The following is a 22,696-nucleotide window of genomic DNA, read 5'->3' as shown; positions in this document are numbered from 1 at the left end:
CACTTTATAATGTAAAACAACTCATTCATCAATCATTAAAACAGAATTTTCTGTTGATCTACAAGTTGATTAAATGACTTACTACTCTTTCAGTTCTAACTTAGAGTTGCTGTCTTGCAGCCTTTGTACTAAATGTGAAGAGCATGAGAGGAAAAACAAAAGTTAAAATCAAGTCACAAACATCTGATCCTGAAACAGGCTTGAATTCAATGTTATTGATAACGTGATAACTTTCTGGATCTGTCGTCCCTCTGCTGGATCCCATCACCACTGACCATCAGGCCTCAGCTCTGCCACCGTCCTTAGTGCAAAGAAAAAGTTGCATAAAGTCTCAGTTCATCGCTACCATTGTTTCTTCACCAGAGGCAGTCACATTTTCTTCTCTCTCCCTTATCTTGCTGATTGTGCCTCACTGTGCCTCTCGTCTCGTGTCTACTTCTCTCTTTCTGTGGTGAAGTCTCTCATATCCTAAATTATGGAATTGATCAGCTGGTCCCTCAACTACTGATACTATTTTTTCACAAAGGATTGCTGGTCTGGGAGAACCGACGTGTCCTGGCGGGACTTTTGCTGCTGGGTACGCTCTGTCCCTAGAAGACATCGTGGATGTCTACAGATTTGGATCTTTGATAGCAGGTGTCCTAATGATTGGCATGGGGATGGCCCTGATCTATTGGAAAATTGGGAAGCTGGCAGCTAATAAAGAATCCCCCAAGCTGTTGGCTGTCATCACACACCATTGTTGAGCCGTTGCTGACCAGGTGTAAGGGCTACATCAGAAGGTGACACAGATTGAGGAAATGTTACTTGACACCGCAGTCCGATCTGGGGAGGCTCGGGAAGAGGCTCGACCAGATCTGTGATCAATTTGTGGACATCCCCCAACGCTTGGATACCATCGTGAACATGCTTTCGGAACTGGGTAGAACCACCTCCACCCAGGCCGCAAGCACTGTTACGCGTCTGGAGGAGGTGACTAGGGGTCTCTTGGCTCTGCAATGGGATTTCAAGTTGGGGGGCATGCAGGATTAGGTTTTAGATTAAAATGTCTGATTTCCTGAATCCTTAAAATGGAATGATTTCTTGCATTTACTTGTCCCTGGCTGTTCTCTTCTCCCAGAGGTCTTTCATTGCAGTTTACTTTGTTTTATCTATGCTCTACTGAACACTCCAAGGACACACTGCTGTGTAAACAACATCTCATCATGAACAAAAGAACATCATATCAATTTGGCAAGGCTGACTCCATGTATTGTAATCACTCTGCCCTTTAGTCATACTGCCTTGGGTTGTCACATGTTTCTCGTTTTTTCCTATTTTTCCTAATCTAATCTAATTAGATTAGAAATATTGATGCATACTACTGTGTGGTTTTGGTGTACAAGATGCAACGTGTCAAAGACTGAATGGTAAACTAAACATAAACAACTTTCACCTAATGGTTGACTGAGTTTTCTTGTTTCTGCTCTAATGTAGATTTCTATTCTCTTATGATCAACATCCACACTTTCCACTGAGAAAATAAAACACAGACTATCGATGAGTTAATGATAAACCAAAAGGTATTTTATTTGTCATTTCATCTCGGCCCGACAGGCTGAGGTGGATGTGAACAGAACAGCACAGACACACACAGACAGGCAGGGTACCTACGAGCTCATCCAAACCAGCAATGTTCAGACTGTTCAATCAAATCTGAACATTTGTTTCAGACTCCGATGTTAACCGTGCTGACTTTCACACATGATGTTTCTGCAGTCAACAGTGTAAATTGGTTCAAATAACATATTTTTTGTATGTTATCTGTGGGGAGTCAGCTGTACCCTGCATGCTCTGTCCTGTGTGTATCTACAGTAACAAAGTGTGTCAGTTTATTATGATTTTAGAGTCATAATCCGACAGCAGACAACTGTACTGTGTCACTTTACACGTGGAAGATTTGCTCATTCAAAATTCACCTCTTTAACTCTGACTTTGTTTGTTGTGTCCAACATGCATGTAAATGATTGCATTGATCTGGCATTCACACCTAATTTAGATGCATAAGTGTGTTGAAATAAAAACAAGATTAAAGAAAGTTACAGTTCTCAAGACGTGTTTTATGATCAACACAAACCAGACCGGACGGGTCGGGACAGAATTTAAAATCCTAAAGTGAATAAAAAACAAAAACAGCCAGATATAATAATACTGTCATAACTTCAATATTACACCTTTAAGAAACAGAGAAAATGATGAACCTGGCAAATATAAACGTCTGAAATATAAAACAAACTCTGAATGGGAGTGTTGGGACCTACAGCCATGGAAACTGCCTGCTCAGAGAGGAAGACTTTAATGTTTAAAGTCCAACTGAAATCACATTTAGTCACCCCTTCTTGTAGTTTTATGATTTATTGTTCGTAGTTTTGTTCCTTTATTAAAAGAAAGAACAAAGTTGCTCCTGGACCGTTGTGTCTGTGTTTGATTGACAGTAGCTGGCAGGTTTAGCTCCGGTAAGGGCAGCAGGAGAACGAGAGACGACATAAACAAACGTATCCTGTCGCCTATGAGTCGTGGGCAGACTGTGTTTTGTTAGCAGTGTTATTGAAGAGTAAGGACCACAACAGCCCCACCGGGACCGTCTCATCCACTACATGAGAGTCCCAGAAGACCTCATAGAGAAGCTCAAAGAAGAGGCTGAGCGATGCTCTTCAGCGGAGGTGAGGAGGTTAACCAAACCAACTAATGATGATCATCAACCAACTGAAAAACACAGTTTGAAAACACTTCTGATATAATATAAATCTCACCTTTGTGTCTCTTGTCGAAGTTTGTTTTTGTAGCTTATTGTTGCCCCTTGTGTCTTTTGGGGAAAACATCCCTCTGGTCTCAGGGGGCAGTAATGAGCAACTAGAAAAACCTCATTGGAAAAGTGACACAAAGACGTGATTTTTGGATGAAGAATAACTGGTTGGTTTTGCAAATGTCATGACCTCTGTTAAAGATCAGCACACAGTGGATGAGACAGCACTGCAGGGTTCTGGGTTGTAGTTCAGTTTGTGTTGTGTTGCTGTTAGTCAGTGGAGGCTGTCCACCTTTATGGAACAGTGACGTGGTTGAAGCGATTTCATTGATGAAAGAGCGGACATGCAAAGTGTAGCAGCAATTTCAGCTGGACTTTAACTGAAAGGATCCAAAACACCAGAACTGAAATGATCAAAGGTTTTCATACAGTAGCAGTGATATCAAGACAGCGTTTCTCTTTGAAAGGATTTTAAATGCTCTCTGAACCAAACCTGACCAGGATGCTCCGACCAGGGCAGGAAAGTAACTTTACTCTGTGCCTCTGCAGTGGGCGCTTCTCAAAATCCCTCCGCTGCATTTTTATTAGACGTTTCTCCCCTTCCTTCCCTCCTTCCCTCCTTCCTTCCTTCCTTCTTTGTTGTCCTTGTTTCCCTGTCGTTTATGGCTTCGTGGTGAGTTTACAGGAAATGTAACATAAACTGATGTGTTGATGCCGAGTCAGGGGGCTGCAAAGACGAGCTTCTTGTGACGAGTGATTTCTCTCCAAGCAAAACATGCAATCTCACAACTTACAGACAGTTTAACCCCTCGTTTTCTAAATATTTGGTCAGTCTGATATCCTGCCTCTTCACAGCGTGCCAGTCATTCATACGTGTCTTCATTCTACACTGATGACCTGGACAGTTCGATGACCGTTTATACTCTGGAACATTTGAAACCTGCTGACTTGTATTCTTCTGTGTGTGTGAGTGTGTGTGTGTGTAGGTCTGTATCGTGGATCGGACATGTCTGGAAGACTGAGGTGGCGTCTGAGGGGACAAACATATTAACACGTGAAGCACGTGAAGCACATGTTAAGCACACACTAACATAAATAACCTGAGAGCTATGGAGACCCTGGGAGCGGAGAGTAGCAGCACACACACAACCATACACACACACACACGCACACACACACACACATACACACAAGATATTTTGAATTTTGTATAAAAGAAACAGATGTGAGAAAATCCAGCGAGTAGTTTGATGTAAGAGAATAAAAGAGTAGATGAGGGCCTCATTCGTTAAAAACATTAGAAACATGGAGGCGCAGATTTTGTGCTTATGACCAAAGCCAAACATGAAATTTATGTAAAACTAACGCTAAAATCTCATTTCATATATTTACTTTGAGATATCAAAACGTAAATACATTTTTTTGCTGTTTTATCTGTTTTAAATTAAACAACATTTTAACGAATGAGGCCCCTGGGAACCAGAGTAAACCATCAGATCAAGTGAAATGTTTTCATCTTTCTGATCACTAATCCAAAAAACTGTACATTTATTTCTATACATTAAATTTGGGAGCCCAAGTGGCTGCAGCGACCACGCCGTCCTGTAGTCTTTATGCTACATCTTGTAAATAAATCTCATATAAACAAAGCGAAGCTGCTCCGTTTGTTCTTTGAGGGCAGATTTCAGGGTCGAGGCCTCTCTTAAGATTTGAAGTCTGTGGATGTGTTTCTATTAATTTCTGACCAATGATTTGAGGTGCATCACCCTGGTCGGCCATCTACTCTTCTCTTGTCTTAAATCATCGTGTTCCTACAATCAGCACACTACTGTAGGTGTTTGTCAGTGTTGGTTCATCCATGGTGAGTGTGGATGAATGTGGTTTCAGCGCTGTATCAAAGTAAAACCAGTTTCAAATCCACATTTTTTTCAAGGCCAGACCTCGAGATAGATCGGACAAAGTGGAGAAAACAGTTAACAAAAAGAAAGTTTCTCTAAGTTTGTATGTCTGTAAAACATTTTGGCATAATTTCATTCTCTTTCCATTTTTCCGAGGAGTAATAAGACATAGCGTAGGATGTCTTGGACTTACAGACAGACAGATAGATACAGTAGATAGGACAGACAGACGAGAAATACGTACAGATACAGCTCATCTCATAGAAAAAACAAACATGGAACAGAATGAGCTACGTTTTATCGCACTACCAGCATGTCAGCAGCGTGTCCCGTCTCTCTCTTGCGTTAACGCTGCCCGGGGTTCAGCAGCACGAAACTCTCTCTCTGCAGTTCTCTGAAACAGCCACCAGGGGCTGGACGCTGTGTCTTCTCGCAGAGACACAGAAGAAGAGAGAGAGAGAAAGAGAAAGATGTCTCCTGCTCCAAATCCGTCCTGTCCGTCCTATGAGTGAGCCTGGGTCAATCCTTCTGTCCTGTGTGTCACTTTCCATCCAAACACAACCGCTTTGTTGACAGTGTTGGAGGCGGAGAGAAGGAGGGGGGCGTTCACTACCAGTCTATGGCCCCGCCTCCTACCCGGAGTTCATATGCTTCAATGCGACCAATCCGTCACCCCGGTCACTTTTTCTTACCAGACTTTTCAGAGCGCTTTGCATCCGACTTCCCACCTCGATCTGACCTCTCCGACCGTTCTCCTCTCTCCCTCTCCTTCTCCTTCTCTCTCTCCCTCTCCTTCTCCTTCTCTTTATCCGCCCTTTCGATCCGCTCGGCCCGGTCCGAGCGCTCGCCACCTCGATCTGACCTGTTGTCCCCCTTGCTGCCGTCGCGGCGTGTGCCCTCGTCGGTGGATGAGGTAGTTGGTTGGGGCTGACCCCATTTGGCAATCTCCTCGTGCTCCGAAATACTGGCGGTGATGTTGGTCACCCACGCTTTGAGGTCATCCTGCGAGGGGAGAGGGATCACAGATGTCAGCTGATTGGTTGTTTACTGGTTATGTTTCTGTATGTCACAGATATGTGACTGATGAATAAAGTCACAGAAACAGGAATGTCTCACCTCATCTTTTGCATGAAACAAAAACTCGCTGCCGTCCTTCGTTCTGCAATAAGAGGAGAGGAAGTAAACTTACAAACTGCTCGATCTTAAAAATCACAAATGTGCCTGAAAAGTACAAAAGCAGATTTTTACTTGAGCGTGAAGACGTTCTTCTTCTTCTTGTAGCCGTTGGTGACGTCGCAGTGGCAGTGGGACAGGTTGAGCAGAGGCTCATTGTTGTAGGGCGTGGTGGTGTTCTTGGCGTCCTTGTAGAAACCCATCTCCCCTTTGTTCAGCACGCAGTACAGGTTGACCCATGACCTGCTGTGGTGTGGGAAGGCGGGAGGTGTGAGGGGAGGGAGAGTGTAGGAGGAGGGGAAGGTGGAGGGGAGGAGTACGGGGAAGGCGGTGGTTGGGGGAGGGGGAGATGGGAGGAGTCAGGAAGAGCTGCAAAGTCGCTCTCTCTAAGCTAACACCTCACTCACCTGACCAGAGCAGACAGGTAGGTAGGCGGGATGGACCGACGCCAAGAAGGGAGGAGGAAACACACTGCTGAACAAACACAGACTCACAGACGGACAGACAGACGGACGGACGGAGGAGGTGGGGGATGGAGGGATGGGGAGGAAGGCTACGTACAGTTTTGGTGTCTCGGTGTGTGAGGCGTATACATGACTTACCTTGGAGAAGACGAGAGGAGCAGCCAGAAGCATCGAGGAGGAGGAGAGAAAAGAGGGAGAGTCTGGTTAAATGGCATTATGGCAACGACCAAACTCAAAGTCTTCGTCATGCTGCTTCCCCCTCTGTGAGCGTGTTTACATGCACACAGCATTCAAATTAAGCTTACACCCAGTAAAGGTATTATTCAGAGCAAGCTGTTAATGTCCAGATATTAAAAACCTCTGAGCTAACAACGAAACTCAGACTGGAGAAACAAACGGTGCATGTGATGACGTGTCTATATTCAGAATATTAGTGCTACAATCTATTGTGGTTAGAGTTTAAATACCTTAAAGGGTAAAAAATATGATTTAAAACAATAATAACAAGATACTAGATACTAAATAATGCGGCCGCTGATGCCCCATGCATCACTTGTTCACAAAACATATTGAAATAATGATCTAATGATGCCACAGCACAAATGTCTAGTTTTGTGTCCATCTGTAATTTTATGCAGTGGTCCCAGTAATATTTGTTCAGAAGGTGCAGCGTATAACAACATGGTATCTTAAAATGGTATCTGATTTTAAAGACCAACCATGTCTGATTTTTAACTCCTTCAGTCACTTAAACACAAAAACATATAACATATAAACATAAAATATGTAAATGTTTTCTTGCACCTTCAGCCTCACCTGGAATGCTCTGAAAAAAAGGTAGTAAGTTGACATTTTTCTGTCGATATAAAGAGTACACACACCATCCACATGCACCGTATCCTGTCGTAAAGAACACTTGGTTATGCTGAATAATACCAGAATATTAATGTGCACATAAACATAGTCAGTGCCTCGTCATGTAGCTATGTAACAGAGACAGGTTGAATCTCAATCCTTCCTAACAGACTAACTGTATCCTCTCTTTCTCAGTGTCGACTGGAGGAAAAGGTCAGAGGGCGCGCCCCGCAGATCTCCTCCTCCAATCAAAGGTGAGTATAAACCAAAAAGTGAGCATACAATGAGCCAAACAGGGAGCTGTTTGGGGATTCACACTTGTCCAGATTTAAGCCATTCAGGATTATGCTTTACCTTGCCATGTACATAACAGGGCATGTACATACGAGACATTCATCCATTGCCTTGAGCGGGCACGTGAGTGGGACTCATCCACAGCTGGAGGGGGATGAGCTTTTAGCTTAGAGGGCAGTGCAGAGAGAGACTTTGCCATTGGCATCTCTCTGGAGGAAGCAGGGCAGTCATCGGTGGAGGTCAGGTAGTGTGTGTGTGTGTGTGTGTGTGTGTGTGTGTGTGTGTGTGTTTAGGCTAAGCAACTGGACACAAGGCAGAGTACGTCATCAACAGCTCCATCAGCCTCCACTACCAAGGCATTCATCAGCCAGCCAGCCAATCCGGTTGCTAGCCAGCCAACCATTTGTGCTGTGCTTTGTTCTGCGGGCTCGTGTCGGATCAGGAGGCGTCGTAAGCGTCATGCATGATGTTTCCACATGCTGTAAGGTTTCTGCGGGTTGCTGTTGTCATGTTAACTGTCTTTACAATCTGATACTGATGACCAGAGATGACATACATCAAATGTCTGATGTGACAATAATGTGTCTCCTGTTTTACTCTGTACTTTACAAAACTACAAGCTTACAAACCAGTAGTATCTCTTAATAACAACAGCAACACTTTTTAAAAAATCAAAATGGATTAACAGGATTATTGTTCAGTAATAATTACCGATTGTTGGGCTCTGTGATTTCTGTGTTCTGACTATGTTTTGGAAGCAAACAACACTTTATGTTAGAGACCGAAGAACGAGCAACAAGCAACACGACAAATATATCACTGCCAAACCTTCCCACTGTACACCTTAAAAATAATAATGTTTTGGCACAACATTAAAATCTTGTAAACAAAATAGGTAAAAAAAAAATGTCATTGCATTCCATCTAAACATGTAAATCTTAATGTAAGCATGCATCTGAACACATCGAGTAAAAGAAATCCAAAGCTTCACTTAGTATTGCTTCTATCTTGTTGACCCAAAGGAGGCATTATGTGCCGTTTTTACCGGTGACTAGAGTTGCACGATACCCAAGGTACCCACGATACTCACAGTACCCACGATACCCACGATACCCACGATACCCACGGTACCCACGATACCCACAGTACCCACGGTACCCACGATACCCACGATACCCATGGTACTCACGATACCCACAGTACCCACGGTACCCACGATACCCACGATACCCACGGTACCCCATGGTGCCAAAACGGTTCCTACTATACTAGAAATTCTACACAACGGTACTACTGTGGATTACTATACTACTGCGGTTGCCTCTATTCTCCTCTCAGCTTCTCACTGCTTGCTACTCCCTTGTAAACAAACCAACATGGCAACTACTGCAACCGAACGACACAGCTGTTGAATGATTGGCTGTTTGCCTGTTACTGGTGACGTCCGGGGATATGATAGGCTGATTGTTTAGCTGACTGACTGTTTGTGTGTTTCTGCCGGCAAGAACGAACTCCACGAAGACAGCTTGGCTTTGATAGAAACTCGCTTCAAAACAAACAACAAGCTAAAGTTCTGTCTCGCCCAGACGCGTGCACGGCTTACAGTCACAAACATGAGACAACGCGCTCACCACTGCAGAAGCACCGGGCCCGAGTGGCGAGTCCGCCGCGGCATCGTCGTCAGTGGCAACACTAATTGTGTTCAAAAAACCAAACTTGTTGTTTCAAACTCTAATTCTTACTTCACCAGTATTATGTTTATCATGCACCAAACAGAATTATAAGTAACTAATAAGTATTTATAACTGAACTTATAACTTGTACAAATACATTGGAGTTCATAAAAATAATAAAAAAAAAGGCTGCAGTATCGCGATAATACCTGGAACCGTGATACTTTGTCTGGCATAGTATCGTGGTTACTCATTTTGGTATCGTGACAACTCTACCGGTGACAGTCATGCATCTGTGTCAGCGCAGTGTGTGAGCTTGTCAGCTTAGCATGCTGGTGTCATGAATCAGTAAGTGAAGGAGCAGTGATGTCATGAGAAACAGACAGCTGACATACGACGAGTGCTGCAGTCAGCATGAGTCAAAGAGTATTTGAAATATCAGACTGTGCACTGTTAAATTAGCCTGATACTCATGACACAGTGTCCATCCATATCTTCCCATCATGACGTTATGGTCATCATCATGACCCTGAACACCCACCTGTTGGTGCTCTTCTTCAGGCTCTCGATGTCCAGCTTGCGGAAAAGGAAGCCCTCGTGGTGTGCGGTGTGTGTTGGCGGCTGGGGCACCACAGGGCTGCTCTGAGCTGGAGCGGACCTGGACCGCCGCGTCGTCGCCTCTCCTGCCTCTTTGGGTCGCGGTCGGCGCCGCGGTTTGGGTCTGTCCCGAGCTCGAGGCCTGTCGGGACGGGAAGACTTCTCTGGTATCCCGTTAGGCAGACGGGGAACCTCACCACGAGCCTGAGGGTGGTGAGAGGTGGAGTCAGTAAGACTTTTGTTAATTGTTTAAAACTAATAACTTAAAGAAATCATCTCCAACTGACACATAGAAGTTTGTTTTGTTCTTTACTGGATGTACAACACAAATAAACGCTATGTTTGGATGAAATCTCCAGACCTGTGCCGCTTCTCTTTCTTGCAGCTGCTCTACAATTTCTGCCAGAGTGGATCTTTTTTCTCTGTACAAAGAAATGCAGATGAGAAAATCACACACAAGATAAGGACTAAACATCTATTCATCACTAAAATCACTTGTCCCTCTCATCAGAAGAAGTCTCACCCTCCTGCTGAGCGTCTGTCAGAGTGCTCCTTTCCGGTGTCGTGCTCACTGGATTCCTGTCTCTCCATCCGATGTCGGTCCCTCTCTCTTCGTCGGCCCTCGTGGCCCCCGTGGCCCCCATGGCCCTCCTGCTCGCTGGACGTTTGCCTCTCCAGCGTTCGTCTCTCCCTCCTCTCGGCATGTTCCCTCCACACCTCCTGAGGCAGCTCATCCCTGCGTGCCTGGATCAGCTGCTCGCTGGACAGCTGCCTTTCTATCCTGTGGTCCCTGTGGTGGGTCTGGCCCTGTGGTTCAGCGTGGCCTAAAGGGTCGGTCCTAGATCCTCGTGGCCCTCTGGTGGGCTCGCTGTGCAGGCGCTCCCGGCCCGGCTCCTGGAGCACCACCTCGGCCATCACAGCCACCTCTGCTCTCTCTGTCCCGATCTCACCCATCATCAACTCTCTCTCCCTCAGCCTCTCCCTCTCCCTCGCCTTCTCCAACCTGCTGGCCACGAGCAGCGGCGTCACCGCATCATCCAAGTGTTTGATTTTTGGTTGTCGTAGATACGGGGAGGCCTTCGCCTCCAGTGTCCTCGCCGCCTGTACAGGCTGGAGGTGACTCATTGCCTTTACCGCTTGCTCTTTCGTTGCGCTGGCGCTCTCTCGCGCTTGGTTGGCTGAGATGAGCATGGCTGCCGTGGCAATTGAGGCAATCGAGGACGGCGAGGGCTGGCCTAGTCCTGCAGCCACACCCACTACAGGACTGTGCCGAGCCTCCAGGGTGTGGCGGTAGCTGGAGCCGTTCATCACAGGGGTGTAGTTAGCGACAGTCGATCCCAGACGACGAGCCACAGACGAAGGGGAGGGTGTAGGCGTGGCAGGTGAAGGTGATGGAGGAGAGCTGGCTTCATTCTGTTCGTAGATGGTCTGTCTTGTGACGGGGGAGATTGGGAGGCGGGGAAGGATGGATGGATTGGGTGTGGCATCTTGGGGGTCCAGGAAGACTTTACGACCCAGCAGAGGGGTCGGGGGTAGTTTACTTTGCTCTGCTTTCAACTTTTCTACCTGCAGAAGGAAAAACTACTTTAAAGTCGCTCAGGGCTTCGACATGAGTTAATGACATTGAACATTTTATGGAAACAGATTTCCCCTTTAGCCAATAACTACAGTATTAGAACTTACAGCATTAAAGTCTATTATAGCAAAGTTGTCTCTGTATCTACACAACAACCATGATATTACCGTGGTGAGTCGTCGCAATGAGCTGAATCTCTCTTCCCAGGTTGCAGCGGCTTTGCGGAAGGCTTCGTGTCGACGAATCAGCTGTTCCACCTCGTCCACACTCCCGCCCAGCTCCTTGCTGTTGATGAACGGCTCCTGAGCGGTCAGCCACGCCTCCGCCACGACCGCCTCCTGTGCAAACTGATGAACCTCCAACACTGAGGGGAGGAAAAAGTAAAACAAGGAACTTCTGTCAGTTATATAAATAAAAACATGAGTGTATTTATACTGTATATGTTTCACACACTGTGTGTGTGTACTCACATTGTTGTAGGACTTCCCAGTGCTTGTCCCACTTCTCAGACAGCTCATGTTGCTTAGTAATCACTTTTTCCAGTTTATCCTTGATCTGAAATTCAAAATCAGTAACATCAGAATCAGAGTTAAAGTCAGTGCTTTAATAACTTCCAGTGACAATGTACAGAATATTATCAGGCACTTCTTTCTTATATTTAGTTTGGACCTAGTTTTTAGTCTTTATTTTCTAATTAAGGTTTTTGTTATTGTATTTTCTTATTTAGATTATTAACATTTAATTGAAGTTTATAATAATTATTACATCTGTGATCTCACCTCTTCAGACGCTGGGTTTCTAGCAGCCAGCAGTGTTTTGCCCATCTCGATACACTCCACAGTGCTCCGGCTGCGAGCCTCCACTTCGCTCTTCAGACTCTGGTGATAATTCATCAGCACCTCAACTGAGGACACGTCCCTGCAGGAACCACACAGTATTTAACACTATGGGCTACCACAACATACCATACATATGTATATGTACTCTGCATCAATGAAGAAGTAAGAGTGTTTATTCTAAATATGGACTGTATGTTTAGATGGTGAAGCTCTTTATAAATAAGTTTTTTTATGGAGTTGTTGATCATGAGAAAAATGTTCTGTTCAATCAGGTTTATTAGGTTATAAGATGGTTTGATATTTATTTATATACAAGAAAGAAAGCAGTCAACTATTTTTGTGAATTAAGAAAAATGCTTGTTAAATATTACTCTTGATGCTCTGAGTCACGTGTTGGCTAACTCTTGTCTCTGGTCATTTTATATTTTAGATTCTTGTGAAAGATACCTGGGCTTCTCTCCTGTCCCTATCTGACAGATGATAGAGTCCATCCACATGATCTGATCTCGGACCATGCCGAAGAACCTCAGCTTGTCTGTCTCAGTGGTAATCTGTAGTCGACACTCCTCGCAGGACGTCAGCAGCTCTTTCCAGTACTGCATCACCTCATGCTCGCGGCACGCGATGGCTTCTGCCTTCTCGCCGGCATACACCGTCCTCAGCTGAGCAGCACTCTCCTGCAGCTGACGCACCTGGCAGAGCGGGAGAGCAAATTTCAAGAAATTAAAGCTGAACAAGGAAGAAACAGAAGTTAAAAAATGGAAAGAGTTTGTTTGTTTTTCGCAAATGACGCACAAAACACAGCTGCTCTGACAGCTGTGTTTAGTCGGAGCCGAATGGTACTGTCTCTGTCACTGGAGTTGACACAGAGCAGCTGTGATTTTCTTCTTCAGTAAAATGTACTACTGTTACTGTTCCCCAGGTGCATGACAGAGACAGAGATGAAGCAAATTAAATGCAGAGTAAGAATCTTCAGAAGATTCAGACTCACAAATAATCAGTTTATATCATAACCAATTGATCGCATGAACTTTACAACATAGCTCTAACAATAAACCCTGGCAGATTTATTGTGGGGGCAATGTTACAGAAAAATGTAGATACTGAGAAGATGCAGACAGGTTCGAGCACATGCTGGATGTGCTGAGGCAGCTGCAGCACCTCCTAAAAGTCTGTATTATAAAAAAACATCAATTGACACTGATACTATACAGTGTGCAGTATAAGGGCTTAGTTAGAATTTAAAAAAGTCTTGTGAGCCTTTACAGAGTAAGTCTACATGAAGTCAGTGAATACTGAAGCTTGCATTTTGTATGTTCATGTGTGTGTTACTGTACTTGTGTGACCAGCAGCTGTATGTCCTGTTCGAAGCTGTGCAGGAGTCTCTGTAGCGTGGTGGTGTTGGCAGTGCTGCCCTGTCGAGCCCGAACTTCTGGCAGCCTTCGATGTTTGTCCTCAATCTGGGTCAAAACCTGCAAGAAAGAACATAAAGCAGTACAGAGGTGTTGCATGTGTGAACACAGAGTGAGGGGGAAAGTATGAAACATCTGTATTTTATATTATGTCTCTGTGGTTTGTAGATTTAACAACTTTCAGAGTTCAGGTACATAATGCTCACATTAAAAATAGCTTCTGCAGGCAGAAACACTGATTCTTTACTTTGAAGGATGTTGGTGCATAATCAGCAACTCATTTACATTTTCTGTCATTTACATTTTTCTGAGATGTTCTCACCACAGTGAAAATAATGAGCTCTATGTGTTCTGTTGCATCGAATGTCCACTCAGATCAATAAAGTGATATTGCACCATTCAATATTGAACTATGTGGTTATCTTACCTCTCTGCAGTCAGAGAAGAACTTATGAAGCTGATGTGAGGCGGCGAGCATCTGCGCCCGAGTCTCCATGAGCTCCAGCAGGTCGGCCCAGGCCTCGTTCACTCCATCCTTCCATTCAGCGATGGTGGCGGCCTCTGAGTGGCCGTAGTCGATGAGCTCGTCCACCATTTGGTTGACGGCCGTCACTCGCTCCTGTCCCACGCTGCCTGTCTCTGACGCAAACTCTGTAAACTTCTCCTGCAGGACCTGGAGGAGTGGCAGGGGCAGAAATGGATTTTTTATATTGTTAGTAAATGAACATCTATTATTCTGCGTGTGCTTTTAGGTAAGTTAATTATTCACGAGCACATAGAAGCAGATTTATCATTGTTTTAATTTGACATAACAATCAAACAGGACCAGTGTTGTCTTTGATTTCAACATGTGATGTTTTGTCACCATCTGTTAACACACTTACAGTGACATGCTCAAAGTCTTGACCCAGTTCGGGCGAGCTGGCGACCACCTCCCTCTGAGCAATCCACTGCTCCAGCTCGTCGACCTCCCTGTTGAGCTGGTAGAGCCAGTACTGCTGCTCCAGTCGGCTCTTCCTCTCCTCCACCAGGTCCTTCAGAGACACGTACAGACGATCGATCTGCGACTGGCGCTTGCTGATCTGCTCGCTGTGGAAAGAGAAGAGATAGTGCGTCAGGGGAAACATAAAAATTTGTTACATTACAAGTACACCCTACTCTGATCGACCATCTGCATGTCACAGAGTAACAAAAAGAATTTACAAAAATGCTTATAGGTTAACTTTGGCATCTCACTTCTTAATTACTCCTTCTTACTTTCTACTGTGGCTATAATGCAGAAAATTAAAAGCATTTTTGTTTGGTGAAATCTCTGTCAGGTTGTGCGTATGTGTTTACAGTCTCACCAGTCTGGATGCCCCATCTCCAGCAGCTGTCGACACTGCTGTGACAGCAGGCCGATGGTCTCTGCGTAGTCCTCGATGGTTTGTTCCAGGACCAAGTGTTTCTTCAGCAGCTGCAGTGTGCTTGGCTCATCCTGGTGGGTGGAGGAAACGACACGTACAGGAAGAGTTTCACTTTAAAAATAATACACACAGCACAAATGCTCAATCCTGCTGCTAAGTCTGAGTTGAGTCTAAGATCTGGGTTGAACAAAATGAGATGAATATATGCCGATATTTTTGTAAATTATTCCCTGATGAGAACAAACCACAGTTAATGATTCATTAAAATGCCCAGTTACTTTTAAATAATCGCCCACACACCTTCCCCTTCTCCTCGTTCATCATGTGCAGTTCTTGTTCGCTCAGCCAGGCCTCCACCTCGGCTGTGTCGAAGTAGTACTGCTGGGCCTGGTACATGGCGTCCAGAACCAGCTGCCTCCTCTCGGTCTCGGTCCAGAGCAGACTCCACAGCTGGGCCAACTGGTCATGGCCCGCCCTGACACAGATTGCCTCGGGGCTTCGGATGGATGCGATGATCCCCGCCCTCTCCAGGACGTCCTCGATTCTGCTCTGGTGGCCCTGCAGCTCTCTCTGAAGTGTCTGGAGGAGAGGCAGAGGACAGTTAAAGGAAAGATTTTAGCTAATAAATAACACATTCAATTACAGGAGGAAATTAAGTACAGTTGTATCATGTGGTCACTGACATGTCACTGGAGACATGCCATGTGCCAGCCTGTATAAATCAGGACTTGCGGTTTGTACATCATGTGTCTATCACATAGTATCTGTCCATCTTTCTGTGAGTGGACTCTAATGAGCTGAAATCCGGGTGGTGATAGTGCATCAACAGGGGGAGCCAGCACTTACCTGGTTTTTCTTCATGAGCTGCTGGACCGCCTGCAGAGTGGAGCCGTGCTCCTGAGACATGGCCATCGGGAGGCGCTCCTGGATCCACAACTACAAGCACAACAATGTGACACAGAGCAGTGAAGCGCACCTATGAGTTTGTGGCTGTGCATATTTTTATAGGTGTGGGTAAGTGTTGGACTAAGGCTTGTAGAGGTTAGGATTAAGATGATAATGTCAGTCAATGAAAGTCTTTTGAAGTGATGGACGTGTGTGTCAGTGTGTGCATGTGTTGGACCATCAAACTCACGATCTCATCCTCCAGGTCTCGTCCAACTTGGTGCACTTCTTTGGACGCCAGCAGGATGCGTCGTCTCTCCTTCAGCGGCTCAATCAGACGCACCATCCTGGCCTCTACGGCAGCCTGACGCCCGGCAACCGTCTCCTTGATCTGCGTCTGCTGCGGGATTGTGGACACCTGCACCTGGAGCTGCCCCACCTCATGATACCACTCCTCCATCTGGGTCTCCATGGTCTGAGGGGGAGAAGGACGAGGAGGAACCGGACAGTGGATGAGAGTATCACATTAAGTTTTAACAGAAGGAAGGAAAAGAAGCGTTGGTTAGGAGAGAGGGATGGAGGAAGGTGACAAGAAGAGAATAAATTGGGTGGAGGTAGATACGAAACATGTTGTCATGGGAGACAAGATAAAGATGGGATGAGCAGGATGTGAATGTGACAGAGATGTAAAAATTAGTAGATTGTCATTGTTTATGTGATTTTAATCATTCTTCTTTCTAACGTACATTTAAGTTTTAATTTAAAGTTAGAAAACCAAAAACACTGAAAATGTTTCTGATTTTTAACTTACCATAAGAGTATTAGTACAGGTTAAGTCTTAAAAGATGGACATGAAGGCAAAGAGGAGACTGAAAATAACCCAGAACATTAAAAGAATTATGGACAGACATGAAGTGTAGTGAAGTTTACTGTACCCCTTGCCAGGATGGATGCTGGGTAGTGGAGTTTGGTTTGGAGTTAGGATGATGTGGTAAAGCAGTGCTAATGGCGGCCTGTTAAAGGAAGCTGTAAGCGGAATGCTGTGGGAGAGGAGAGTGAGACATGTCTGGTGAAATGATGGAAGTAATGAAAGGATGAATCTGAGCGTCAATCGGCCGTTTGCTGTGTCTGACTCCCCCAAACCATCGCTTATAGGAAGGCAAGTGAAGAGTTACATCCCAACATCACATGTACAGAACATGTCTGACTTCGAACTGAGGACTAAAGACTGCATGGACTGCACTTATAATGTGCTGTTCATCTTTTCAACAGCACAAAGTATTTCACATTAGCGCACATCCATCTACGCACACTCTCACAAACGGATGGTGGCAGAGCTGGAATTTGGGATTCAGTGTCTTGAGTCAGCACCAGTAAACAAGCTACGTCAACATTATTCCTTATTTTTCCTGATTAAAACACTGCTGTAGCACCACTACTGACAATCAACCTTACAGAAATTTAATGAACACGGTATTAATACAGTATACGTAAGGTGATTCAATGCTTACTGCTAAACACAGGACAAACAGAGAAACTGTGTCTAATCAATCAAAAAACAATTGTTGGTCTCTGTATCCAAAAATATGCTAATCAATAATTTCCAATCATCAGTATCTGTAAAATGATCTTGGGATGAAACTCTTGATGAAAGCTCACCAGGCTGGCATGAATGCTGATGACTTGGTGAAAAATCTAAAGCGGTGTGAAAGAAAAAAGAGCCCGACTTCGCTGAAATGAGATGAAGCGCTGAATGGAAAGCCTCGCAGGCACACAGTGAGAAATGCTGTCGTCGTTAGTCATTTACAAACATGATGTTTTATTCAAATATTAATGAGATGAGGCCGTCGCTGTGTGACGATGATAATGTAAACAGTGAGTCATTCTGAGACAGTTCAATCAAGAAAACAGGTCAAACTCAAGAAATGTTCCACCTGGAACCTAGAAAATAAATATTTTTTAGCCTAATATTGTAAAAGTTCACCAAATATGCTCTTACATTTCTTTTTCTTTGTACTTTCAAAGTTTATTTTGGTAAAAGTGTCTTTGTAATGACATCTGTTACCTTGAGTATTTTTCTGTTATACAAATATGAAACCTTTGAGTCCAATCATATTACTTTATCAAACGCAGACTAGTTTTAAGCTTTAGGCATCCTTTGATAGTGAATACAATGTGGTTGAATTTTACCCACTAGGTTTCCGGGTCAAACGGCTGTGAAAGTGAAGAAGACTGTTTTAAAAAAAATCCTGTGTACCTGTAGTTTTTTCAGCTGCTTGTTGACAGTGGTGAGGTCCTGTCCCTGGTCCACATAGACCAGTTGACCCTCTAGCTGGCCCAGTCTCTGGTCCAGACTTTCGTAGCTCTGCACCAGGAGGTCTGCCTTGTTGGCCTCAAAGAGCTGGCGGGCTTTGGCCTGGGTGGTGCTCTCCAGATCCTGCCAGCACTCCCTGATCTCCTCTAACTTCTTCCGGACCACTTGGCTGAGCTCCGGCTTCTCCTGGATCAGCTGCTGGCCCTCCTGGATAGACATAAGGAAGGAACACAGAAGGAGCGGTGAGACAGAGGTAAGGCTTTACATGTTTAGTCATTAAAAGGTGATAATGATTGTGCATGTAGTCAACAGCTGAACAGTCGAGTCAAAAGCATGTCCCTTAACTTCAGTTAAACACTGAAAACAAAACTTAATCTTCCAAATGTCACGCCATAATCGCCGTGCAACATTAAACACAACCTGTTACGATAAAAAGGTCATTAAGAAAGATAACTACCACCTTAATCAGTGAATCTATGTCTCTACACAGCACCTGGTAAGTACTTACAATCTTTAACCATCTATCAGCGCCATGTAAATCACTTTATCCTCATCACGATGCAAATTTATGCCAAAAGACACAAAGTTTTATCAGATCATCTTCTCTGATATGAAAAGAAAAAAGAAAAAAGTCTTCTTAAGCTGAGGCGTCTACAAGAATGAAATGAAAATAAAGTTTTTATATTAAAAGAGTAGTAATGTTTCAAGAAACGTTGAGTATAAAGTCAAAGAAGAAACAAATTAACAACCATGGAGCAGATAAAATGGACAGAGAGGGAAAAATAACACCTTCTGTTTCTACGTGGATGAAATCTGAACATTTTCAAATTACATTTCTGATTATCAATTTCATTATCGACTCGAAGAGCGCACTCAGAGTTCAGAGTTGTAACATTTTGTTGTAAATAATATTAAAAAATAAATAACATAAATCCAAAGTCTGGGTATCTTTTCTCTGTGTAATAACTGGGTTTTTCTGTTGGGATAATTATGTGCAAACACTGTGGAAATGGGCTAGGAGGCATGTGTGTGTGTGTGTGTGTGTGTGTGTGTGTGTGTGTGTGTGAAGAGATTAAACCTCGACGTATTAAAATGCCTCATAAATTACCTCACACTCCCCTTCCCCCGTTTCTCTCTCTGGACTCTCTTTTATTTCAGCTCCCTTTTTGTACCTCATCCAGTTGTGAACCCCCTTTTACGCACGCACGCACGCACGCACACACACACACACACCCACACACACACACACACACCCACACACACACCACAATGCCTTACATACACCTGCTCCCTTCCATTTTTTCTCCATTTAGCCTCCCCCACGGTGAAATCCTTCCCCCATCCAATTGAAATTTTTCTTTTGCAGCCCGTGTGTGTGTGTATATATATATATATGTGTGTGTGTGTGTGTGTGTGTGTGTGTGTTAAAGAGAGAAAAACAAACAAAGGAAAAAAAAGCTCTGATGAAAACAAATACCCTTAAGCACCTCGTACGTAGGCATATTGAAGATGGAGATGTGCAAACTGTAAAAACAATGCATTTAAAACTGAATTATTAAATCTAATTTTAAATAAATAAGACTCTGCAGACATGCTAGTGGCTCTGTGTGGCTGAACATATGCACAGCAGGGTTCATTGGTTTGTCGTTTTGTGGTTTGTGGAGTGTTTTTGGAGCCAGTGGTGACCATATTGGTACGAGAGCGTGGACGTACTGTGGCGGCGTGAACAAAGGATCTTGTATTCCAGATAAACAGTAACTAAAATATATTTGTGGAAGTGATTCTTGAGCACTCTTAATGGGACCATAATTCAGAATAAATCCAGTGAGAGGGTTTTTGCAGCTAATAGTGCTGCTCCCTGCTGGTCACTAGAAAAATGCAGATTTGGCTTCTCATCACAGACCTGGAAGCTCTGTCCGCTAATTAAACACTCTCAATGCTTTGAACATCAGCATGTTAATATTAAGATATGAAGTAACATCTGCAAATTAGCACACTGTGTACTCATAACAATAATGTTTGGTTAACCTGCCGAGTGTAATTTATATCAACAGATGTTTCGCTGATTCACAGTTTTTTAGGGAATGATACCAGAGGGTGTTCATGAGTGTTTAACAGATAACTGGTCATTCTGATGTCATCCTGCCAAAGTTTTCCAGCATTTGGCCGATGGTTATTACAGACTCTGCCAAGACATTTCACCAAGATGGCCAAATAACTAACTTTCTGCAGTGACTCACTATCCACAGAGGACAACATCTCTTCTGACTCACCGGGTTTATAATAATATAATACAGACCCACAGAGCAGCCTGATGACTGGAAACTTGACGGCACAGAGGTGATAACCCAGACAGGCTGTGTGAGAATGGGATGATGAAAAATCTCTGCTTAGCTCCGAGGTGTGAATGTGAGTACTGTAAAAAAAAAAAGGACTGCGTGTACAGCCAAGTTTGGTTTAAGGCATTCTTTTAGTTACAATTATTGCTTTGTTCTCTGGACGGATAACGTGCTGAGCGTAAACGCCTCCGTGCATGTTTGTAGCTTATGTTCATCTGTGTAGGTAAACAAAGTGTAAACTCCCCCTGAGCCTTTAATTCAGGACTGAAGAGCAACAGTCAATAGAGAAACTCCAACACTCCACTAACCTGATGCTGTAACTTCAGAGATGACTATGAGGAGCATCTCTCAGGTGGCTACATTAACCCATATATACATATACAGAGAGGGGTAGAAGCTGTGCAGGCAGGCTACACTACTCCATCGTCCTGTGATTTCCAGTGTGAGTGTGTTACGTCAGCGTTCATTGTGGTGTAGCGTTTCCCTGGCTGCTGATGCACGCCGTCCTCTGCGGTAAGTGGGAGAGCTGTGTGGGCTCGAGTATCTTCACCCACAGGCTCGGAGCCGCTACTCCACACTCGTGCACGTATTCAGTCTGCAGTTCAAAGAGGATCATGATTTTTTACCGGTCATATAAACAGTATGTACACAGATGCCATAGCAACAACAAGGTGATCCACAACAAGGTGAAGGAAAATCCAGGACCAACACATGCCTGTAAAAACAGCTGTATAATATCCTCTAGTGTCATCAGCATCATCTAGACTTCAGAGACAGTTACTGAGGGCATAGATTTAAATGACATTGGTGTTTATCACATAGTCTAATAAGAAGTGCTATTGTGGTACTTAAAGCACTGAGTGTTCTTAAAATCAGAGTATCTCTGCCTCAGCTGTATTGATTCTGATCTTCTTCTTTTAATTTGTCTCTTGCAAGTCATCCAACTTTATGGACGTGTAATACAAAATCACTGCGGTACCCGTTAAAAGTCAAATCAGGATTCTGTTTAGCTCAGTTGGTAGAGCAGCCGCCCCGTGTGCAAAGGCTCAGTCCTTGCTTCGAATCCGACCTTAGGCTCTTTCCTGTGACCCGTGTCTTTCCCCATCTCTCCCCACATTCCTGTCACTCTTCAGTTGTTTCTATCCAAATAAAGCTTGAAAAGGCCAAAAAAAATATCTAAAAAAAGAAAAAAAGTCAAATCAGGAAGCATTCCTGCACATCTCAAAGCTGAACGCTTAAGCATGAACCACATAACAACGTTCACAGTTCTGATCCAGTCTTAAATCTTTCTTGCAAGTCATTCCTCTCTCGTTTTCAGCTGTCCAAGAAAAATACAACAGCAACCTCTTTCAAGTAATTATGATAAAAAGCAAGAGCTGTGATTAAAGAGAATATATGAGTAAGAAGATCAAGCAGAAGCAGCAGGTTAGGACTGAAGGAGTGAGGACTCCTGACACTAACAGTAACAGATGGGCCGTCCTCACGCTGCTGTCTGGTCTGTACATTACGGCAGACATCTGCTCCTCAGCATCACTGCTGACTCTCTGCTGGTCAGTGTGTCTGTCACACTCACGCCACTGTGGCTATTGTGTCAATATTTACTCCATTTGTGGAAAATCTGCTCGTACGACCGAGCAGCATCAACTGCTCCACACGTTCCAGGTAACAGCTGGTGACGTTTTTCAGATTCAAAATATAATCTAGAGGTTGGATATGCACTTACTGGACACACACACACCTACGTATGTGCACACACACACACACAGCTGGAGATATTTATCAGAGGATGCCCAGCTAGAGGCCATCCATCTACCCAGAAAGTGTCCTCTCCTCTGTGCTGCTGGGAAAGTTTCATTTGACTGGAGGAAGAGGGACTGAACATTTCTTTTATTTTTGTCTTCCTCAGCCTCCTTTTGTCCTTTTGTACCGAGCTCAGAGTGCACTCTGAAAAACTCATTTCACAGCACTTTCCTATCTGATATAAGAGGTAAAGACACTGTGTGCTGGTTAACTCATACCCACAAAGTTTAAACACAATGATCAGAATTTAATCAGAAATGTTCACTGTCGTAGAGAGAGAGTGGAGCTCTCTTTGAAGGATAAGAGTCGAACAGCAGGGTTGCAGTGCGCCTGCACTAGAGGAAGCTTGTGTAGCCTCATCATGAGACATATTGAGGTCAGATGAT

The 22,696-nt window shown here is 44.2% G+C and overlaps 1 protein-coding gene across 4 annotated transcripts in view; it reads right to left on the bottom strand.

The window, feature by feature from the left end:
* Nucleotides 1-1,544: 1,544 nt before the first annotated feature.
* The window catches only part of sptbn4b (spectrin, beta, non-erythrocytic 4b), a 61,997-nt gene continuing 40,845 nt past the window's right edge, over nucleotides 1,545-22,696 (bottom strand). For 2 of the 4 annotated variants that reach the window (XM_027280754.1, XM_027280757.1), the window contains 19 exons: nucleotides 18,115-18,378; nucleotides 16,108-16,332; nucleotides 15,819-15,908; nucleotides 15,273-15,551; nucleotides 14,913-15,043; nucleotides 14,451-14,655; nucleotides 13,994-14,239; nucleotides 13,492-13,626; nucleotides 12,602-12,846; nucleotides 12,095-12,233; nucleotides 11,786-11,870; nucleotides 11,483-11,679; nucleotides 10,263-11,305; nucleotides 10,101-10,161; nucleotides 9,684-9,943; nucleotides 8,181-8,213; nucleotides 5,932-6,102; nucleotides 5,800-5,842; nucleotides 1,545-5,685 (listed from right to left, as the gene is read on the bottom strand). In XM_027280754.1, the coding sequence (XP_027136555.1) occupies nucleotides 5,362-5,685; nucleotides 5,800-5,842; nucleotides 5,932-6,102; nucleotides 8,181-8,213; nucleotides 9,684-9,943; nucleotides 10,101-10,161; nucleotides 10,263-11,305; nucleotides 11,483-11,679; nucleotides 11,786-11,870; nucleotides 12,095-12,233; nucleotides 12,602-12,846; nucleotides 13,492-13,626; nucleotides 13,994-14,239; nucleotides 14,451-14,655; nucleotides 14,913-15,043; nucleotides 15,273-15,551; nucleotides 15,819-15,908; nucleotides 16,108-16,332; nucleotides 18,115-18,378 (4,176 nt within the window). In that variant the 3' untranslated portion in view covers nucleotides 1,545-5,361. The remainder of the gene's footprint in view (nucleotides 5,686-5,799; nucleotides 5,843-5,931; nucleotides 6,103-8,180; nucleotides 8,214-9,683; nucleotides 9,944-10,100; nucleotides 10,162-10,262; nucleotides 11,306-11,482; nucleotides 11,680-11,785; nucleotides 11,871-12,094; nucleotides 12,234-12,601; nucleotides 12,847-13,491; nucleotides 13,627-13,993; nucleotides 14,240-14,450; nucleotides 14,656-14,912; nucleotides 15,044-15,272; nucleotides 15,552-15,818; nucleotides 15,909-16,107; nucleotides 16,333-18,114; nucleotides 18,379-22,696) is intronic. The other 2 variants (XM_027280755.1, XM_027280756.1) reach the window with 2 other exon arrangements.

This window comes from Larimichthys crocea, chromosome VII (genome assembly GCF_000972845.2).
Source record: "Larimichthys crocea isolate SSNF chromosome VII, L_crocea_2.0, whole genome shotgun sequence".
NCBI lineage: Eukaryota > Metazoa > Chordata > Actinopteri > Sciaenidae > Larimichthys > Larimichthys crocea.
The sequence above is the reverse complement of the archived record's forward strand: the minus strand, read 5'-3'. Positions and strand labels throughout refer to the sequence as shown.